The 19,152-nt window shown below is 37.9% G+C and overlaps 1 protein-coding gene across 1 annotated transcript; it reads right to left on the reverse strand.

The window, feature by feature from the left end:
• Positions 1–218: 218 nt before the first annotated feature.
• Positions 219–7,188, reverse strand: LOC146476545 (carbonic anhydrase 2-like). The gene is made up of 8 exons (XM_085114411.1): positions 6,947–7,188; positions 3,557–3,627; positions 3,031–3,066; positions 2,609–2,922; positions 2,142–2,234; positions 1,941–2,004; positions 1,191–1,351; positions 219–626 (listed from the first exon to the last, which is right to left on the reverse strand). Exons 2-8 carry the CDS (start codon positions 3,612–3,614, stop codon positions 324–326), a joined length of 1,029 nt encoding a protein of 342 aa, XP_084970537.1. The 5' UTR covers positions 3,615–3,627; positions 6,947–7,188; the 3' UTR covers positions 219–323.
• Between the last annotated feature and the right edge of the window lie 11,964 nt (positions 7,189–19,152).

Here is a 19,152-nt window from a genome sequence, read left to right on the forward strand (position 1 = left end):
TACCATGAGAAAGCGTGAGACTTTCTCCACGCACTCTGAACGTTATCTCGCTAGCGTTGTCATTGGGTACATAATGGTACTTAGCATTGTTGCCAACAATCCGCGGGCTCGGTGAATTCTCAGAGATATGGTTTCGACCGTGAAAGATACTTGTTCCCCTAACTGTGCATGATCCAGACAAGCAGAGTTTAGTCATTATGGAGCCCAGAGCTTGTCTCTTTTGCCCGAATCCAACGACAAGCCCGGCGCAGTTAAGAGACTGAATGCTCTGGGGTCGAGAATGGGATTTGGTGAGTTACACCATTATTGCCACGTTACTTCAACTAATGTGCAAAAAGAGCAATATACAACATCATCAAAAACAGACCAGCGGTCAAGCTGATAGCAGATGCGCCTGCGGTAGGGAATGGAGCTGGGTCGGTTGTGCCAGAGGAAGTAACCGTAACAGTGACAGTAGTAGTGACTGTAGTAGTAATGATAGCAGGAGTAACAATTGATGTAGTAGTGTTCTGGTCAGAGGCGCCAAAACTAGCCTTGACAGTTCGGTTGTAGAGTGGCTGCACTGGACGGTAATTCCCGAACTGTGCTGGGGTGTAATCCTTCTCGAGACTGCGCAAAAGGTTTAACTAGGAAAAAAAAAAGCACATAGTGAGCAAACAATGGCTTAGGTACGTCTGGTTCATTTTTTGTTTTTAACGCAAAACAGCTAAATTCGATGAACGCTAACTATAACTTGTGAGATTTCACCGAGCTAAGAGTTTCCTGGGTGCGCCAAATTTGCCATCGTGCTGTTGCAATCACTAAACATAATGAATACTTAGAAGAAAGGCGACGTAGAAAGGAAGCACTCCTAATACAGATTGGAGTAGAGATTGTATGGGACAACGTTGATTGAATGAATGAATCTTGGGACGCGTAATGATCTGGCATCCCCCATAGATTTTGCAGGGAAGGATGACTTCATCACCAGCTTGGCAAAGGAGGGGGAGCCTGGTGACATCGAACGCGCTCCCTAATCTTCCACAATATTCGTGGCAAAAAATATTCCCAAGTTTTAATCTTTTAAAACAATATCAATGTCACTTATTCAAAAGAAGAAAGTTTCAGTAGATTCGCGAAATTCGTCATTCCGATAACGCACGAAGTTAATTTGTCTGTTTTTTAGAGTTATCAGTTCTTAGCATACATACCTGATATTGCGATATCTCGACGACGTCATTGAAAACAGTCCATGTGACCGACTGTAAGCAGGTTGGAGTTGTGAGCGAACCACTGTACCGGAAGAACTTGGTTTTGTTGGCTGGCAAAAGGTCGCCAAACCTAAAGGCCGGTACGTCATGAATTGAAGTGTCTATGGAAAAATATCATATGGAATTAGCCTTTAAAATCCTTTAGAGTCTATACCCCGATTTCAGCAGGCGTATTCTTGTCAACATTCCCTCATAATTTCTATGGCACTAAATGGGAAAAATTTGTATAAAGATCACGACATTTCATTTTTGGTGATCTTTGCCTTTATTCTCATAACCTCTATGTTTGATCAAGAAGTGATATTGAAAGGAGAATTTAGATACTGGTCGATATTGACAAAAGGTTAAAAAGGCTCCGTTGTTAGGAAGCGGCAGCAGCTACGAAAATAGAGCTGGGTAATCTTGCATGGGTGCTTCCAAGAAAAGAGGCATGAAACTTTCAATGATCAATGTTTAACTCTCACCGTGTGAGATGAAATTGCGATCGCTTCTGAAGAACTGTTAAGCGGACTAGTCCGATTATTTCCCAAATTTCTGGAGATTCGGCGAAGACCCGAGGTTGTCTCGATTAAATGACAAACGTGACGTCATTGATGTCGCACTAGAAACGAACAATTAAGTATGTTGAGATCAGACAAGTTCGTTCACGGGGAAAATTAGTACGATGCTAACTCCAACAGCAATACTTACAAGCTTTGATCAGTCTTTTAGCATTTTCCAGGAATGAGAATGCCGTGTTGTTTCTTTCTCCAACCTGTAACAAAAGTGGAATAAAAATGAATTAATTTTTTAACGTTATCGATACTATAAAGATGAAAGCTCCTGATTATTTCCAGAAATATATTCCACTTCTTCAAACAGTAATACTGCAGTTAGAATTACAAACTGTACCTTAATTAGAAGACCAAGAACGGCAAGACCATCGGGTTGACTAACCGCGTGCGATAGGCTTCCATATTTGGTGTTGTAACTCACAAAGTGCAACTGTAAAAAGAAAATAAATTTTTTGTAATGTTGGTCGTTTTTTGCAGTAATTTCCTGTAGTGCTGCTCCTTTAGCTCCCTTAGTCGAGAAAGCTGGTCAACGTGCAGTAGAAGTTAAGGACAAAGGATTGTGTGACGAGCTACAAAGAATATTCCGTGACGAAATTGGGTGAGTAGGAAAACGATTGCGTGACGAGCAGTTGTAACTGTTACTGCGTGACAACCAAACAATGAAATGATAATGATAGTATGCGTAGCAGGCGTAATTGGGAAGGCGGTGGGAGTACAAGGATAGTAGGAGAAAAACATGAAAGCTGAAGACTTTAAGATCATCACAATTGCATAACAAGCTAAAGAACTTCTGTCCTCACTTACCTCAGCGGCATATTCTTTTCCGTTGACAGTGTGTTCCGATCCTACTGTGTTATTTGCTCCCCAGTGGAAGTGAAACTGAACTGTTGTGTAAGTATCGGTGAGCCCTCCTCCGCTCACATTGTACACTCTCCCAGGAAATGTCATCACCAGGGCGTGACCATTGTTGGTTGCAGTGAAGGTTTTGTTAAGTGTCTTGTTGTAGTTTGTAAGGGTGAAAGCACCCATGCCTTTGTCAAGGGTTGCGTTAGCGGTTTCGATGTCGATCGGCGATTGCCTTTTTCCCGTGCTGCAATCTCCTCCCCAGTTAGATGGCCCTGGAACGTCGAAGAAAATTGATTAAGGTTTGACTCAATATTGCTTTATTCTTTACCATTCTTGGGAAAGCAGTAGTGAAATATTCGAGACAAAGAATTAAGCCTTACCATCTACAGCATTCGGATCATAGCTCCATCTTTGAGCTAAAGGAAAGAAGAGAAAAACTGATGTTAGTACGTTAGGCTTGACTTGTTTTTCCAGTGTACTAGGCACATTTCCAAATATACTCGTATAGCTTCTTCTCGTTTCTTTGTAGGAAACTGTGGCGACTCAATTTAGTCTTAAAATCATTCAAGGAAGACGCTTGGCGTAATTCTAGCTAGGGGTAAACAGTTTCACAACTGAGCTCCACTGTATGAGAAACTTCTCTTTAAACATGATGGGAAGCGGGGATTCGCAAATTAGCTTGAACACAGAAAATGGGACTTATGGCCGGTGAGATTAGAAATTAGGCATTGAAACTGCAAAAATGTGCTCACGGAAATTTAATTTTGAGGTAATTGGAATTGGTAAACAAAATTTTGAAACGAGTTGGTCTACAAAATGAGATTGATAGACCGTTTCTGAGGTAAAGATGTCCTACAAAACACCAAGACAATTTTAAGGAATAAGCCTTGTTAACAACATACTTACAAAAGACAAGCGATGCCGAGTTGATACAAAGAAGCACAGCCAAAAGAAATCGGTCCATATTCAGTCTATTGCTGCGGAAAAATAAAAGGAAGCAGTTTTAAACACAGGCTCGCAATAGGTGGAGAAAAGATGAGTAGAGAGACGTGCTCGTAGCCTCGGGTCGCATAGACTGTGAGCCACATGCGGACGCGTGCGGCTTTTATCTTGATAGTCCCTGAGTGGAAGAGGATATTGTTTATTGTCGGATGCAATGAAATATGCGACGAATATAGTTGATTTCTCTAGAAAAAGACTGATAAGTTACACTCGCACCCCTGGCAACAAAATATTTATATCTATTGGAGGATTGAGGGTGGTCGTTGGTGGTTTCTATTTCTGAGGATAATCTTAAAATAAGACTTGGAATTGACTATTCTTTAGGATCATCAATATAATGCCATCGTATTACGTAATTTGTTTATCTTTGAAACTGAAGCAATATCAGCATTATTACAAGAGATCGATTTAAGAGAGATAAAAACTCCAACTGGAGAAACAAAAATAGCACTTAGGGCGGGACATAGCGTTTAGCCAAAAATATTCTTGACTCCGTACATTCTGTTCTTTACATCAAAGTCTGAGAAGTACGCTTTTCATATTCTCTAATTAAAGCTTATACAGGATAACTGCCCTAATTGCTTGCAATTACTTTATGGATTGGTTTCGTCCAGAATCTATAGAACAACACTAGTTTAAATTCTTTTATTGAAGGAATCAGAATCGCCAGACAGTTATTTTCAATCGAAATCTAACTTAACAAACAAAAGGCAACACAGCCATAATTAGAATGTACTAGACAAATATCGAGAATGTTTACATTTAAGAACAGAACGTCCAAGCTCTGGAATAATATTTGACGCACGTGAGGCTTCCAATACACGTAACTGAACATAACACAACATATTGAAATACAGAGTTTTGTACTATATGACGCACGTGCAGCTTTTAATGCACGTGATTGTGCATGTGTGACACAACAGAGAAAATATAGAGATGTGTACCGCAAATTACGTAACACAACAGAGTGAAATATAGTCTTGTACTATATGATGCACGTGAGGCTTTCAATGCACGTGATTGTGCATGTGCGATTGCAAATTACGTAACACAACAGGGTAAAATATAGGGTGTTGTACTATGCGACGCACGTGCGGCTTTTAATGCACGTGATCGGCACGTGTGACGCAACAGAGAAAATATAGAGATATGTATCGCAATTCTCACTTTTACATACATTCCAGGACTCGGCTTATCAAACGACAAATATTCTTTAAAAAAAGGCCTTAACCTTGCATGCACTGGGTGCAACATGTGTTTTGTTGTCATTCAAGAACATTTAATTTATATGCAGACAGAAGAATATTTAAATGTCGGCCATTTTTGCACAAGATCTATTGAGTATATTTTTGTGGTAAAGAAATGAAATAGGTTAAACCTGCCTCACTATAAACAAAGATTATTTGGGAAGTTGGAGGTTTTATTGTTAAATCGTTCTAGCGAAATGGGCTATTAGAGCTGTATTGATGGCATTCCCATACAATATTACTTAATACAAATAATGATGCCTTAGCCGAGTGGTTGTATTAAAATGGCTGTCTGTATCCAACTTTTTTTCCTTTGCTGTTACGTAATAAGCGTAATGATTCAAACCACAGCGATTAAACTTTAACCGACATACTTCATAATTCAATTCTTAAGATCTGCATGGCGGTTTTTCTATTTTCAAGCCGTCATCTAACTTGCATGAGACATTGAGCGAATTAGAGGGAATAAGTGCCTTTCCATTTATTTTGTACAATATCACTGTTGTTGCATGAGTTGAACTAGATTACGTTTCCTCTTCACATAGATACCGAATCGGAACAATATACACAACGATGACTTGAGTGCACTCGGCTAAAGCTACGCCCAACGTGATAGAGAAACAAAATTGACTGATTTGGAAAACAAACCAAAATGTTTAGTAACGACGCAGCACGGCTTGCAAGTTTTTCTTTTAGGTTAAGCTTTGGTCTTTTTTCCCTACTTTTCGTTGAGAGTTTGAGATAACAGCTTTGAATTATTGTAATATTGAATGCACGAGTCACGGTATGCGAGATATTTTTTGTGTCATGAAACTTTTTTTCTATAAAGGATGAAAATTAAAAAATACTAGTTGTGCGAGTCATTAGAGATCTACTCCCAAAAAGAAAACCTCGCATTGTAAACGACAGTCAACACAGTGATGGCAAAATTAAAATTTGACAAGCCGGCTGACCCATATAAGATCACGAGAAAGCGATTATGACAAAAGATACACAAGTTCGAAATTGATATTTGGCGCTTTTTGTGGTGTCATAAAAAGTGAAAAAAAAAAAAAAAAACTGCACGGTTTTATCAATGAAACGAATACTTTTCTCATTCTTTGGAATTCGATAAATTCTATTTTGCCGCCAAAATCTGTGGAATTGAACGAGGCAGAGAGTCGAGAAAAATCTTTGTCATCAATATATATATAAATATTAATCAGTATCTTTAATGTCAGCGCTTAAGAAGAAAGATCTTTTTGAATCTTTTCACAGAACTCCAAACTGATAGCAGTAACTCTTGTATGAGCCAGGTTAAAAAAAGGCATCGATTGATGATTCACCGGCTTACAACGCAGCAATATTTAAGAGCTAAAAAGATGGACCTTTTCCTTCTCTGTCCCAACCTAAATTAATATTTCAGATACTTTATGCAAAAAAATTTCTCAGGACAGCGTCAGTTGTTAGTTACATGAGTTCTTGGACATTCCAGCGTTAAAAACTAACCTGAACTCGGCAAAAAATGAATTAAATGATTCAACACTGTCAAAAAATTAAGCAGATGTAAAAAAATATGTATTATTCCTTTAATTCCTCACTATTTGCCAAAGAAAATAGCTATTCGATAGTTTTCCATCAAAAGGAACGCACGAAAAACCGTGAACTGTGGTTCCAGGTTCGCAAAATTAAGCCTCTACAGACCCGGGAAAAGTCACTTCGCTATACATTTTGGCCTAGTTAATATTTTCCGCATACATCGATCAGTACCAATGAAATTGCAAGTAAATTTTCTCAGATCCACAGATCCTAGATTTGAAGCAAGATGAGAGAATAGCTTGCAACGCCGGTTTTTGCGATGTGTCCGCGAGTAAAGTAGCTAGGAGATTATCAGTCTACCGTGTCTTCGGATTCCATATTCTCTGTCGAGTATCAGTCACTCATCACTTGTACACAACTTTTGATTATAAACTATTGTCTGAGGCTATCTATACCAGCTATAAACTTAATCAGGTCTGCTGTAAAAAGAGCTCTGAACGGTAGGATTAAAATTCAAGTTACACTTTACCTTTAAAACGAAGATGCTTGTCCTTGGTGGTGCCTGCACTAAAACTGGACTGGTAGAACAGCCAAATTTTTCTAAGCTGAACAAGAAATTTAAAACCGCGACCAGAGATCAAAAAAGTAAATGTTTTCTGAGTGTTAGATACGCTGCGATCGCTGGAAAATATTTCTAGGCTTGCAAATCTCTTGTAGAGCGGAGAAAATGTTTACTCAGCGGTCGAAGCGATCGTAATAAACACTGAAAAAAGTCAAAATTTCATCGACTTTTATACCTTCAAATTTGGGTGAAAATTGAACATATATTGTAAATATTGCAATATTTCAAGTTTCTTAGTAACGAATGTTTTAATATTCATAATTCACCATCATCTTTGTTTATCCGTTTCTACAAACACTTCCAGGAAGTTAAGGCTCTTATAGGTAAGAAGGAAAGTGTTCTTTAATTAGAATCTATTAGAGTTTATTTGCTAGTTGGTTTACAGTTATGACTAGCAAGGGAAGTGCTCAAAATTGACGATTTTAGGAAAAATATTCGAGGAAAACATATCCATCTGATTGAAAAATAAGCGAAGCATTTCAAACCAAAATATAGGACATTGAACTATTGAACGAAATTTGGACGATCTGTACACGTGATATCACAATATTGCTAAATATACAAGATATACAGCTGTCAGTCAATTATGATAAATGATTAAAAATACACTTTACATGCTCTTGACCATGTTGACTGGTGGCGTATTACGCGACGTCTATGTACAAAAATAAAATAAAATATCAGGGGGGTGTGGTTTTTCTTACGATAGAAGGTTGAGTAACACACCAAAGCTTATGTTGCGCTTTCCGTTGGTTTGGTCTGAAATAGGCAATGTTTTTTTCATTCAAGCTTTTGATTCAAGGTTTATGTTCCAGTTATGACTACTGAGTTTGTTGATACTCGTAATGTCTGACATTTCATCTTAAATAAAAGCTTAAAAGAGCAATACTTTTCTTTGGTACTGTTTGTTACTATGTTGGAGATTGTTGTTGTTTGAGGTCTGTTATTGTGACGTAAGACGAGTGGTCATTCACGTAAAGGTTTCTAGGCAGCACTTTGCTAGGGTATTGCTTATAAAGTTGTATCAAGTGGTTGCAGTGTTTTGAGTCTGTGTACGAAATCCACATTCTTCATTAAAATGAACCCTATTGGGTAGTACTTCCCTGTGGTATCGTTTTACTTGATTCTGTTTATTGAAAGGTAGAGTTTAGCCAGACTTGAATTCGAACGCCCTTAAACGCCCTTCATTAAAATGCGACAAGGGAGCAAAGAAATCGCGTTGATAGTTACTTTAAAATGGTTGCAACTTCAGCATTCCACAGTTTGAATTCCGTCCAACACGTCAACACTACAAATATTTTTGGAGTATACTGACCCCCCCCAACACAATAAGGACTGCTGACTATGTTAATATATTCTTGGATGTCTCTCAGCAGTGTTTCAGTATTGTTTGAACTCGTTAAAGACTTGTAAGAGTTAAGTGTATTTTTGAAATAACTTGACATGTTTTTGTCGCTGACCACAAGTTTTCAGAAACAAAGAAGTTTTATTCTTCGTCCGCTTGCAGGAGACGCGAAGTGAAGAAATGAAACACGAGATCCATTAAGTCGACCGTCATCGTATAAATAATATTCACTTAATTTTGAATAAAATAGCCAGTCAGATATTGCGTGGGTCGAAGTAATATACATTACACGCTCAGTTCTTTATTGCAGACCCCGTGTCTTTTCTGTACCAAAAAGTATAAATAGTGATTACTTGAAAATTGAGAATCGGGAACGGATACGTGAGTTAAGGAACCACGGAATAACCGTCTATCTATTAGAATAGTTGACTAAATATTTTTACCGCAAAATAATAAAGCAATTGTAATTTCGTGCATGAAACAAAGGCATCTTGAGTAAGCATTTCTTTCCTTCACATTATATTGCGAATGTAGTAGTTTTGTGAAGTATAAAAATATAAAATCGTGGTTGTCGGACGTATATAGACACGAGGCCCGTTTAGTCCAAATTGAAGTACTTAAAACCCTATTAATTACTTAACGTGCAAGTGCCATATTCCATTTAATTTTCGTTAGAGTTTTTTATTTGTCTACCGGTTGATTTTTTTATGTCTATTTTCTGAAACCATCAAACCGATGTTCTTATGCAATAGTTCACGTGCAGTAAAAGCATGGGTACGCAATGCGTACATAATGTTGTACGATACTGGCTAAGCCATTACTCAGGAACCGTTCATCGAGAGAACAGTGTACATTCACGAGGTAGACGCGTGATAATTTGACCTGTTTTCCCCAAATGATATTGAATTCCCAAGGTCACCGAAAATTTTCTCTTCTTTACTTATGTCCAAGTGCTTTGGTGGAGGGGGTTTCATCAAGTTGAACATAATAACATCAATCAAAGGATCGATGTGAATTGTCCCCTAAAATGGAACAATAACATCATGTACATACAGGAGGCTTGCTCGAGACTGTTGCTATCTCGAATACTCAAGAAAAAAGTCGTGGGAGAAAGCGCCGAGAATTCTAGACAGCGTTATTGATTGTTCAGCAACACCGATGGAAAACGGAATTTTGTTCAAAATGGTGAGCAACTTTTGAAAACCAGCTCGTACATATTCAACTTTCACGGATAAATGCAAAAAAAATAATTCATTTATTACTAATGATAACACGAGTGTTATGTTGAGCTATGAACTCGTGTTATCGTGTAGAAAATATTGCACTTTCTTTCCGGCGTTCGAGAAGCTCAGTCCACGTACGCCATTAGTGCCCAAAGATTATAAGACATACATCTTTCACGTCTCATTCAAAAAGTTTATGGAAACTTTGAACAAGCCAATCTTCTTCTACAGAAGTTTAAAGTCAGTAATTAGACCGAACTCAAGTCAAACTTCAATTCATTATTTTTTAACGATGAACGCCATTGAGCAATACTTTTCTGGGGTGCTTTTTATCATGTTGTTTAAAGCATCTCATTTTAACTTTGGAGTCAGCAGATGAAACATTAAAGTGTGAACATTCAACTGAAAAGTATTAAGTAGTACGTTTCTGTGGTGCTTAGTGTCTTCAGGGATCGTAGCGTTCTGTGAATATGGTAACCACACTTACTGAGCCTGTTGTTACTGATTTAAAACAGAAATACATCCACCGCACACAAGGGTTGCAGACGAAATGTTCAATTAAAAGAGGAGGATCATAATCACTAATCAGGCTCGTGATCCATTTAGAAACTGTTGGAATGGAACACTGTTTTGTTTCGCATATTTGGCCTGTTACAGAAATAAGGATTTTGCAACCTCAGTTGAATCCCGAAAACTGATGATTTTGCGTGAAACGAACTAGAAAACAGCTAGTGTTTTCGGAAGTTTGAGCTATCGACTACAGCATCAAAATATATAAAATTGTGAAGATATTGTTTCATTTTGAAAGTTTAAGTACTTTCTTCCTAATTTCAGTTTTTAAGGGTTGTATCGTCAATGCCTCACTAATGTATCTGCCAAAACATTATTAAGTCTTTACTGATATAAAACAACATGGCTCCAATTATCCACGCTAAGCTAAGCTACAAATCATGTAAACCTTTAATTTCTCATTACCGGTGAATTCCAATTGTCGTTTCAGTACATTACGTCGAAAAATAAAACAACGTACTATAGACGAAAGAACTGTTCAAAGGCTTCCTCTGAAGTGTCACCCAACGGTAGACCGACACAAAAAAAAGGACCTTTTTGCAGCGCAATAAACCCCACCTTAAGAAAAATCAATACTATATGGTCTCGACTCAATAGACATTTTTTATTTGACTGGTCACCCTTTAAGATTTCATCTGGTCGCACACACAAACGTTAGCTGGAGCCACTTTGTACATTTGTAGAGTACTGTCTACACAGGAAATACTCATCGAAACAGTTATGTTAATGTTATTGAGGAATTGATACATAGAGACAAAAAAAAAAACAAAACAAAAAAAAAAACATTAGAACTTCCTTGTACACTGCATAAGAAATAGTATCACAGTAAGTACATGCACTGCTCTGTTTAGCTTTCATTTGAATGGCCAAACGTTAGGAGTTTGTCCATAGACTCAAAAGTAGTTAAACCACCTTACACAGCATTTAAGTATCAACAGCCTCAGAAAAGAAGTTAGTGCTCGATAGCTTTCATTTGAATGTCATTGGTCATGTACAGTATAAACTTATATGCTTTGGGCCCGATTTCGTTCATCGAGTCAAGATAGAACAGCATTTTTCCATAGCTTTGATCTCAGTAGCCATACTTCATGCATGATATCGTACATATACTCCAAAGTTAGAACTATCTTGCAGAGAAAAGTAAATAGTATTACTGAGGGAAAGTAATTCACGATAATTTTTATTTGAATTGTCAAACATCAGGAGTTTATCGGACAACATTAAGGGGGGATTCTACCTAAATTTGAATGCCGAAATTTGAAGAGATTTTAAGGTTACCCCATACCTTGAGAAGTGTCTTCAGAGGTGTCTCGCGTCCAAGCGTTGTAGCGCGTCCGCTTTAAACTGTAGATACCTGAACCCTTATATCAAATTAAAGCTTATAGAGCTGGCTATCAAACTAGATCAAGAATTTTGAATTAAAATAAATTGCTGAATCTTTAGCGCTGTTTTCTCGAATCAATTTTTTTCACTTGGAAGAGCCACTTCAAAGAGCTAAAACTCAAAAGGAATTTGTTCGTTTGCCTTCAAATTTGGACAGTAGCTCGTTTAACATATAAACAACAAAAACTTGGCTGCGAATTTTTTCTTTCCAAATATTTTACCTCCGAGAGCGATTTTTGTACGATCATTTCACATTTTTTTCATCCTATTTCGGAAATGCTCTATAACTTTTCATTTCGATTGAATATGGTAAAACGCAGACACCCTTTTTTAGCGCTTTGGGTCCGCAAACTGAGGAGCAAATTAAATCAGCGAAAAACAGAATTCGCTTTGACTTGTAGTTTAAAAAGGTGATTCGGACGCTCGAATTTAGAGGTCGTGAAAAATTCGACAATTCATTTTATTTCAAAATTCTTGGTATAGTTTGATAGCCAGCTCTATAATCTTTAATTTCATACAGGGGTTTAGGTACCTACAGTTTAAACTGGACGCGCTACATCGCTTAAACGTGAGCCACCTTTGAAGGTATAGGGTAACCTTAAGAAGAGATAGAAGAAAGAAAATGATTTTTGGAACACCAACAGATACCCACGCAAGGGCACCCCAGGTTGCTAGTGGACTAAGTTGTTGGTGTCCGTCTGTATTAATTATTAACTACAAATTCTAATTTTAAAACTTCACTAGTTCTTCAATATTTCTTATTTCTCTTAATTTTACCAATCCTTCTAGAAAACCTATCTCCTCCCAAATATACCCAAAAATCATCCAAAAATTCACAAAACACCCCACAATATAGATTCACGGAATGAGCTTAGAGATTTTGGATTGTTTGAACCGTTAACGAGATATTTCCATTAAAGCCATGTCAAGTGGCGGAAAAATGGCGTTTGGGTTATATCCCCCCTTAACGTGAGAACGGCATTGTATGACTTTAGGCTCAGCAAACGGACCGTGTGAAAATATTCCAGTTGAAGCTAAATATTGCCTCTCTATATTTCGGTTGAAACGAACCGATGCAAGGTGTGGTCTACTTTATGTAATAAGACAATTTATCTCGAGAATGCTCTTTAGTGTTCATTAACAGTGACTGCTCTGGCGCTTAATTTAACAGTGGCTTAATTTAATTGACTCAACAGGGTGTATTTTTAGGGGTGTTTTTTACAAAGCTTCGATTTAGTTTTTAATTCGGAAACTTTATTTTCATAGCGAAAATAACGAACGGAGTTTCACCTTCAGTTCGTTTACATGTCTAAGTTTTTGCTCTCTAGAGATAAGGGTCTACCTGCGGGGTTCAATCACCAGTTTTTTCATTTCTACGGCTGAAGCCTAGGTTTTGTTCTCTTGGTTTGCTCAGTTGCCCTTCTTGTAAGATCCAATTTACTACTTTTACTAGCAAAACTGTACACATCCCAGTTTATCGTTAACCAGAGGCTAGACCATACTTCCAGACAGACACTAATTTCAGACCGTGCAAAATCGCACGAACCAATCTTTGACCAAAATTGAAACTCTTCGGAGCGGCACATACGTGTGTAGTTTATATGGGAGAGCGTAATATCCCCGGGGTTTCCAATATCAATTTGGTATGGGGGCGGACCCCTGGGATTTCTATCCAAACGAATAACCGGTGACACAAGTTAACTTACAGCCGTTTTCATATGTGCCCTTGGTGGGATCATAACCGTTACATAGATCCTGCAAAGTCAAGTTTAAAGCGTAGTGGGCTGTAGACCACAGTAGTTAGGTAAGTAAGCTCACCGTACGCTTGCGTTAGGTGAACAAAACCACCCGGCTGAGTGTGATTGTGTGGCTTCACGAGAGTAACCTTAGAAAAAACACTTCGTTAGAAATATCCATGAACGTCCAAAGGAACTTGGAATGTAAAAGTTAGCATGCAGTTGTCATTCGCAAATTATCTTATTTTCGTTTAAAATGTGAAATAAGTAATTCATTTTTATTCGTAGGCGTGATCTGATAAATAGCTAAGAGCAATATTTTTTCCGTATGATGGTTCGTTTTTGTTGCTATCCGGCATGCGCACGTGCGTGAGCACGTGAGTGAGCAATTACGAGTTGAACTGTATTTCAAATACTGTCCTTTCTCGTGCCTTGTTATCCTCCCCAAAGAATTTACAAAGATAAGTTGAATATGTGGAACAAAGGTCAGGATGGACCATGTTGCCACCAAGCTTATCAGTTTGTTATTTTGCTGATTAGATCCTTCACTACAGGATCCGGTACTTTTATTTTGTCACGGTGGTCCTTGCAAACACAGTTTATCACTGGTTTTTTTTCTTGGCCCGAAATAAGATATAAAATAAGCAGTCTTGAATCTCTGAGGCTTTTACAAAAGCAAAATTAAAGGATGCGAACTTTTATGATTATGATAAATGAGCACTTTATCAATCGAATGTTAGAAAAATACTTTAGGCATGGCAACCTCTAAGCAACAATATCTAATATTCAATATTATTTTTGTCATTGGTTAGTTTTATTATCCATGGCTGATTTTCTATTTATATTTTTTAATTTGTTGAGTTAAATCTTTTAAATAGGATCTCCCACTATGTTTTTCCCGGAAATTGCTGTTTCAGTTGTTGTTGAAAGGAAGCACTACATCGTCATTATTTTAAGACGTATAGTATCCTTCTCGAACGTACTAATACGTAATTAATGATATTGGATTCTGAAAACAACCTTTTTCTCATGATATGATAATAATAATGATGATGATAATGATGTTAAACTGTATTAATATGGCAAACGAATTTAGCATTGCTGCTAATTGTGGACATTGGTAAGCAAATTAAGATTTTCCTTAAGAACAGCAAAACACCAAAACAAAAACAAGAGTTCTTGTTGTGCGACTGTCGCAACGTAATATCAACGCCATGTGCTTGGCACGGGCGACGGTAAGACAATAATTTATTTTCAGGGTTAAATCTGGGTCATAAAATTCGCTTCTTACTTTGATTCTCTCTTTTTGTCATGCCTTACTGTAATTTCGTCCTTAGCAAACCTGTGGACGAAAATTCTCTGATCTGAAGTTGCGTTCACAACTGCGATGCTTTTCATTTATTAGAGAAATTCTCTACGTATCCATTTAAATGAAGAATATTCAACAGTTCCTTTCCCTATGGTGCTGTTTCCTGTGCTGTACAAGGTAGTTCTAACTATTAAGTCTACGGATGAATGATTTCTCAAACGGTGACCATATAAATCGGCTATTTAAATATATTACTTTGAAGTTACCTTCAAAATCCGTTATTAAATAAAGCTCGATTAATTAAACAAGGAAAAGGTAAAATACAGAAGTGTACAGTTTCCGATTTATGTTGTCCAACAAGGAAAGGCCAGTACTAAGAAAATCCATAGTCTCAAAAATAGTAGAACCACCTTGCACAGCGTATAGTAATATCAACAGCCTCAGAAAAGAAGTTAGTGCTTGGTAGCTTTCATTTGAATGTCACTGGTGTTGTATAAAATTAGTATATACTTTGGTCCGGATTTCGTTCATCGTCTCACAAGATACTAGAACGGCATTTTTCCAAAGTTTTGATTTCGGTAGCCTACTTAATACACCTTGCAAGTAAAGTAAACAGTACCAAGGGAAAGTAATTCACGATAATTTTTATTTGAATGGTCAAACATCAGGATTGTATTGATTAACGTTAACATGAGAACGACATTAAATGACTTTACGCTCAGCAAACGGACCGTGTGAAAATGTTCCAGTTTCCACCAAACATTGCCAGCAGAGATGCGATAGCCCACTTCTGGCATTGAAGCGAAATGGAAGAGACAGTAAAAAGAGTAAGGGAGCTCCCAATATTTCGGTTCTCCTTATTCCCCCTGGAAAGAAAATTCGCATGAGTACACAACTTTCCGCTGGTAATTAGACAACTGACTGCTGCATTGGGTAAAAGCTTAGTGCTTAACCCAGCAATGTACGAGCGAGAGATACGTTTATTAGAAAATAAAACGATACAAGGTGAGGTCTGCTATATGTAATAAGAGAATTTTTGCCTGCTGCCCGTTAGGAAAAAAACCCTTTTTGTTTCAGGGGGGAACCTGGAATACAGAGCCAGGCACTACGAACAACATTAAGGAATAGGCTGCAACGCAAACATTGAAGCCTCACTAAAGATAACATGCCATTGATAATGTACTAACTACTTAACAGAAGCAAAATGAACAGCAACCCATTGATCAGCGATAATTAAAGTGGTAATTGATTACAAATAAAATACACTTTTGAACAAAGACAACAGTGTAAAGCAGCGTCGTCAGTATAAAGTGATTTTACCGGCTTTGTAAAAACCCCGCCCTTTTATCCCATCTGTCGCTACCATGGTATTAAGCTGTCAAAACGGAGGAGAACAATTCTATGGGGTGAGATCGGGCGTCATTTATTTTCGGTTTTTCACCTTGCACAGCATAATAATATCAACAGACTCAGAAAAAAAGTCAGTGCTCGATAGCTTTCAACTGAATGTCACTGGTGATGTATAAACTACAGTCAACTCCCAATAACTCGAATCGTCACTAACTCGAACTAATTTTCCTTTCCTTTCAGGTCATTTTCTATATAGTTTTACCCTCGATAACTCGAACTCCCGATAACTGGAACCTTTTTCAATTTTCCCTTGAAGGTTAGAGTTATCGGGAGTCGATTGTAAGTGTAAACTTTGGTCCGGATTTCGTCCATCGTCTCACAAGATACAACAACAGCATTTTTCCATAGTTTTGATTTCAGTAGCCATACTTCATGCATGATATCGTACATATACTCCAAAGTTAGAACTACATTGCAGAGTAAAGTAAAAAGTACCAAGGGAAAGTAATACACGATAATTTTTATTTGAATGGTCAAACATCAGGATTTTATCTGACAACGTTAACGCTTTAGGCTCAGCAAATTCGGGCCGTGTGGAAATATTCCAGTTTCCGCTAAATATTGCCAACAGAGATCCGAAATTCCACCTCTGGCAATGGAGCAAAATGGACAGGCAAAGAGTGAGTGGGCTTCCTAGCGCTCGCTTCCTGCATGTATCCCTCTCAATATTTCGGTTTTCCCTATTTCCCCCGTGAAAGAAATTTGTTCTGGTACACAACTCAGTTACCGCTTGTAAGTAGGGAACTGACTGCTGCACTGGGTAAAAAGTTAATAGGAAGGGTCCCGAGGGGGTTTGCTTAATGCAGGTTTGGCTGTAGTATTTAACCCAGCAATGTGCGATCGACAGATCCGTTGAAACAAAAGGATACAAGGTGAGGTCTACTTTATGAAATAAGACAATTTTTTGCCTGCTGCCCGTTAGGAAAAATCCCGTCTTGTTTTAGGGCGAAATCTGATCCCTCCCGAATGCAGAGCCAGGCACTACGAACAACATTAAGGAATAGGCTACAAACCTAACATTAACGCCACACTAAAGACAACATGCCACTGATAATGTACTAACTACTTAAGAGAAGCAAAATGAACAGCAATCCATCAGCGATAATTAAAGTGGCAATTGATTAAAAATATAATAAACTTTTGAAACAAAGACAACAGTGAAAAGCAGCGTCGTCAGTCTAGAGTTTTTTACCGGCTCTATGAAAACCCCGCCCTTTTAGCCTGTCGCTGTCATCTGTCGCTTCCATGGTACTGAACTGTCAAAACGAAGGTGAACTAAGCCATGAAAACAACAATTTGCAGCTGTTCTAAGAACGGCAGCAAATTACAATCTTAATGTGTGTCTTCTCGGCCTTCAGTTTCGGGGCTTTGCACAAACGTAACGCTAAGAGTCGGCTGAAACCAAGCTGAAGCATAAGCTCCGGTAATTTTACAAATCTTCGATCGTCTTTCAAGTTTGCGGCTTACTGCACTTCTAGTGTGGAATCAATACTAACATATCTCGAGAATGCTCTTTAGTGTTGTGGCGCTAAATTTTACAGTGGCTTAATTTAATCGACTCAACAGGGGATATTTTTAGGGGTCTAACTGAGCCGGACAACTACGATTTAGTTTTTAAATTCGGAAACTTAAAGCAATTGGAGAACAATCATGAGATTCAGGTAGTCTATTCTAGGCCCTTCTTGTTTCCAACTACGACTCCAGTGAACAAACAAAAATAAAAATACTTTGTCATGAAATGAAATAAGTACAGAGTTACAATACGAAATTTAGTTCACTTTGCTGCTTGGTTATTTAAATTCTGCTCGCTTTATCATACTGAATAAAATTTGTGTCTGTGTGTTTTCTATCTTTTTTTGTTTGAGGGTAACATGTTACATGTTGTGGGTCCTTTGAAAACTTATACCTAAAGACAACACAAAAAAAAAAAAACCCGGCAAAGAGTAACTTTATTTACGGACATGACCATAAATACATACGTCATTGCATAGGTACACTCAGTTAACCTAACTGTAAACAAAAATCACCATAGGAAATTATTAAATTATATATTTTAAATCCAAACTGCCCTAAACAAACATAATAAAATGAACTTGATCAATTGCGAAATTATGTAACAATTACTAGAAGTGATCGGTTGATCATTATCTAATACTATCCGTTAGGTGAGTCTGAATAGTTTACAATAAAACCCGGCGACAGCTAAGTGTTGAGAAATTTTCATAGCGGAAAACTGACGAACAGAGTTTCATCTTCAGTTCGTTTACATGTCTAAGTTTTTGCTCTCTAGGGATAAGGGTATACCTGCGGGGTTCAATCACCAGTTTTTCGATTTTCACGACTGAAGCCAAGGTTTTGTTCTCTTGGTTCGTTCGGTTGCCCTTCTTGTAAGATCCAGTTTACTAGCAAAACTGTACACATCCCAGTTTATCGTTGATCAGAAGGTAGACCATACTTCTGGACCACACCAATTTCAGACCGTGCGAAATCGCACGAACCAATCCTTGACGAAAATTGAAACTCTTCGGAGCGGCACATACGCGTGTAGTTTATATGGGAGAGTGTAACAACCCCGGGATCGTTTCCAATATCAATTAGGTATGGAGGCGGACCCCTGGGATTTCTATCCAAATGAATAACCGGTGACACAAGTTAACTTACAGCCGATTTCATGGCTGCCCTTGGTCGGATCATGACCGCTACCGAGCCAGCAAAGTCATGTTTAAAACGTATGAAGCTGTAGACCACAGTAGTTAGGTAAGTAAGCTCACAAAACGCTTGCGTTAGGTGAACAAAACCACTCGGCTGAGTGTGATTGTGTGGCTTCACGAGAGTAACCTTAGAAAAAAACACTTGAAGGATCCGAGAAACGGAACTTGAAAAGTAAAAGTTAGTATTCAGTTGTCATTTGTAAATTATCTTATATTCGTTCATTTGTAGGCGTGACCTGATAAATTTTATAGCCAAGAGCAATATTTTCCCGTTCGATGGTGTGTTTTGAGATGCCATTTTGTAGCATCCGTACGTGAGTGAACAATTCATGATGAGCTGAACTGTACGTCAAATTACTGTCCTTTCTCGCGCCTTGTTATCGTCTCCAAATAATTGAAGAATTGAAGAATTAAGTTAAGATGCAT

Source organism: Pavona decussata, unplaced genomic scaffold, assembly GCF_977016875.1.
Source record: "Pavona decussata unplaced genomic scaffold, jaPavDecu1.1 SCAFFOLD_76, whole genome shotgun sequence".
Classification (NCBI taxonomy): Eukaryota; Metazoa; Cnidaria; class Anthozoa; order Scleractinia; family Agariciidae; genus Pavona; species Pavona decussata.

Excerpts from the sequence above, each read along its gene's own strand:
- LOC146476545 (XM_085114411.1), bottom strand. The coding sequence starts at position 3,614 with ATGGACCGATTTCTTTTGGCTGTGCTTCTTTGTATCAACTCGGCATCG. Across the intron at positions 3,067-3,556 it reads CTCGGCATCGCTTGTCTTTT|CTCAAAGATGGAGCTATGAT; the intron begins GTAAGTATGTTG and ends TCTTTCCTTTAG. Across the intron at positions 1,352-1,940 it reads TAAAAGACTGATCAAAGCTT|ACACTTCAATTCATGACGTA; the intron begins GTAAGTATTGCT and ends ATTTTTCCATAG.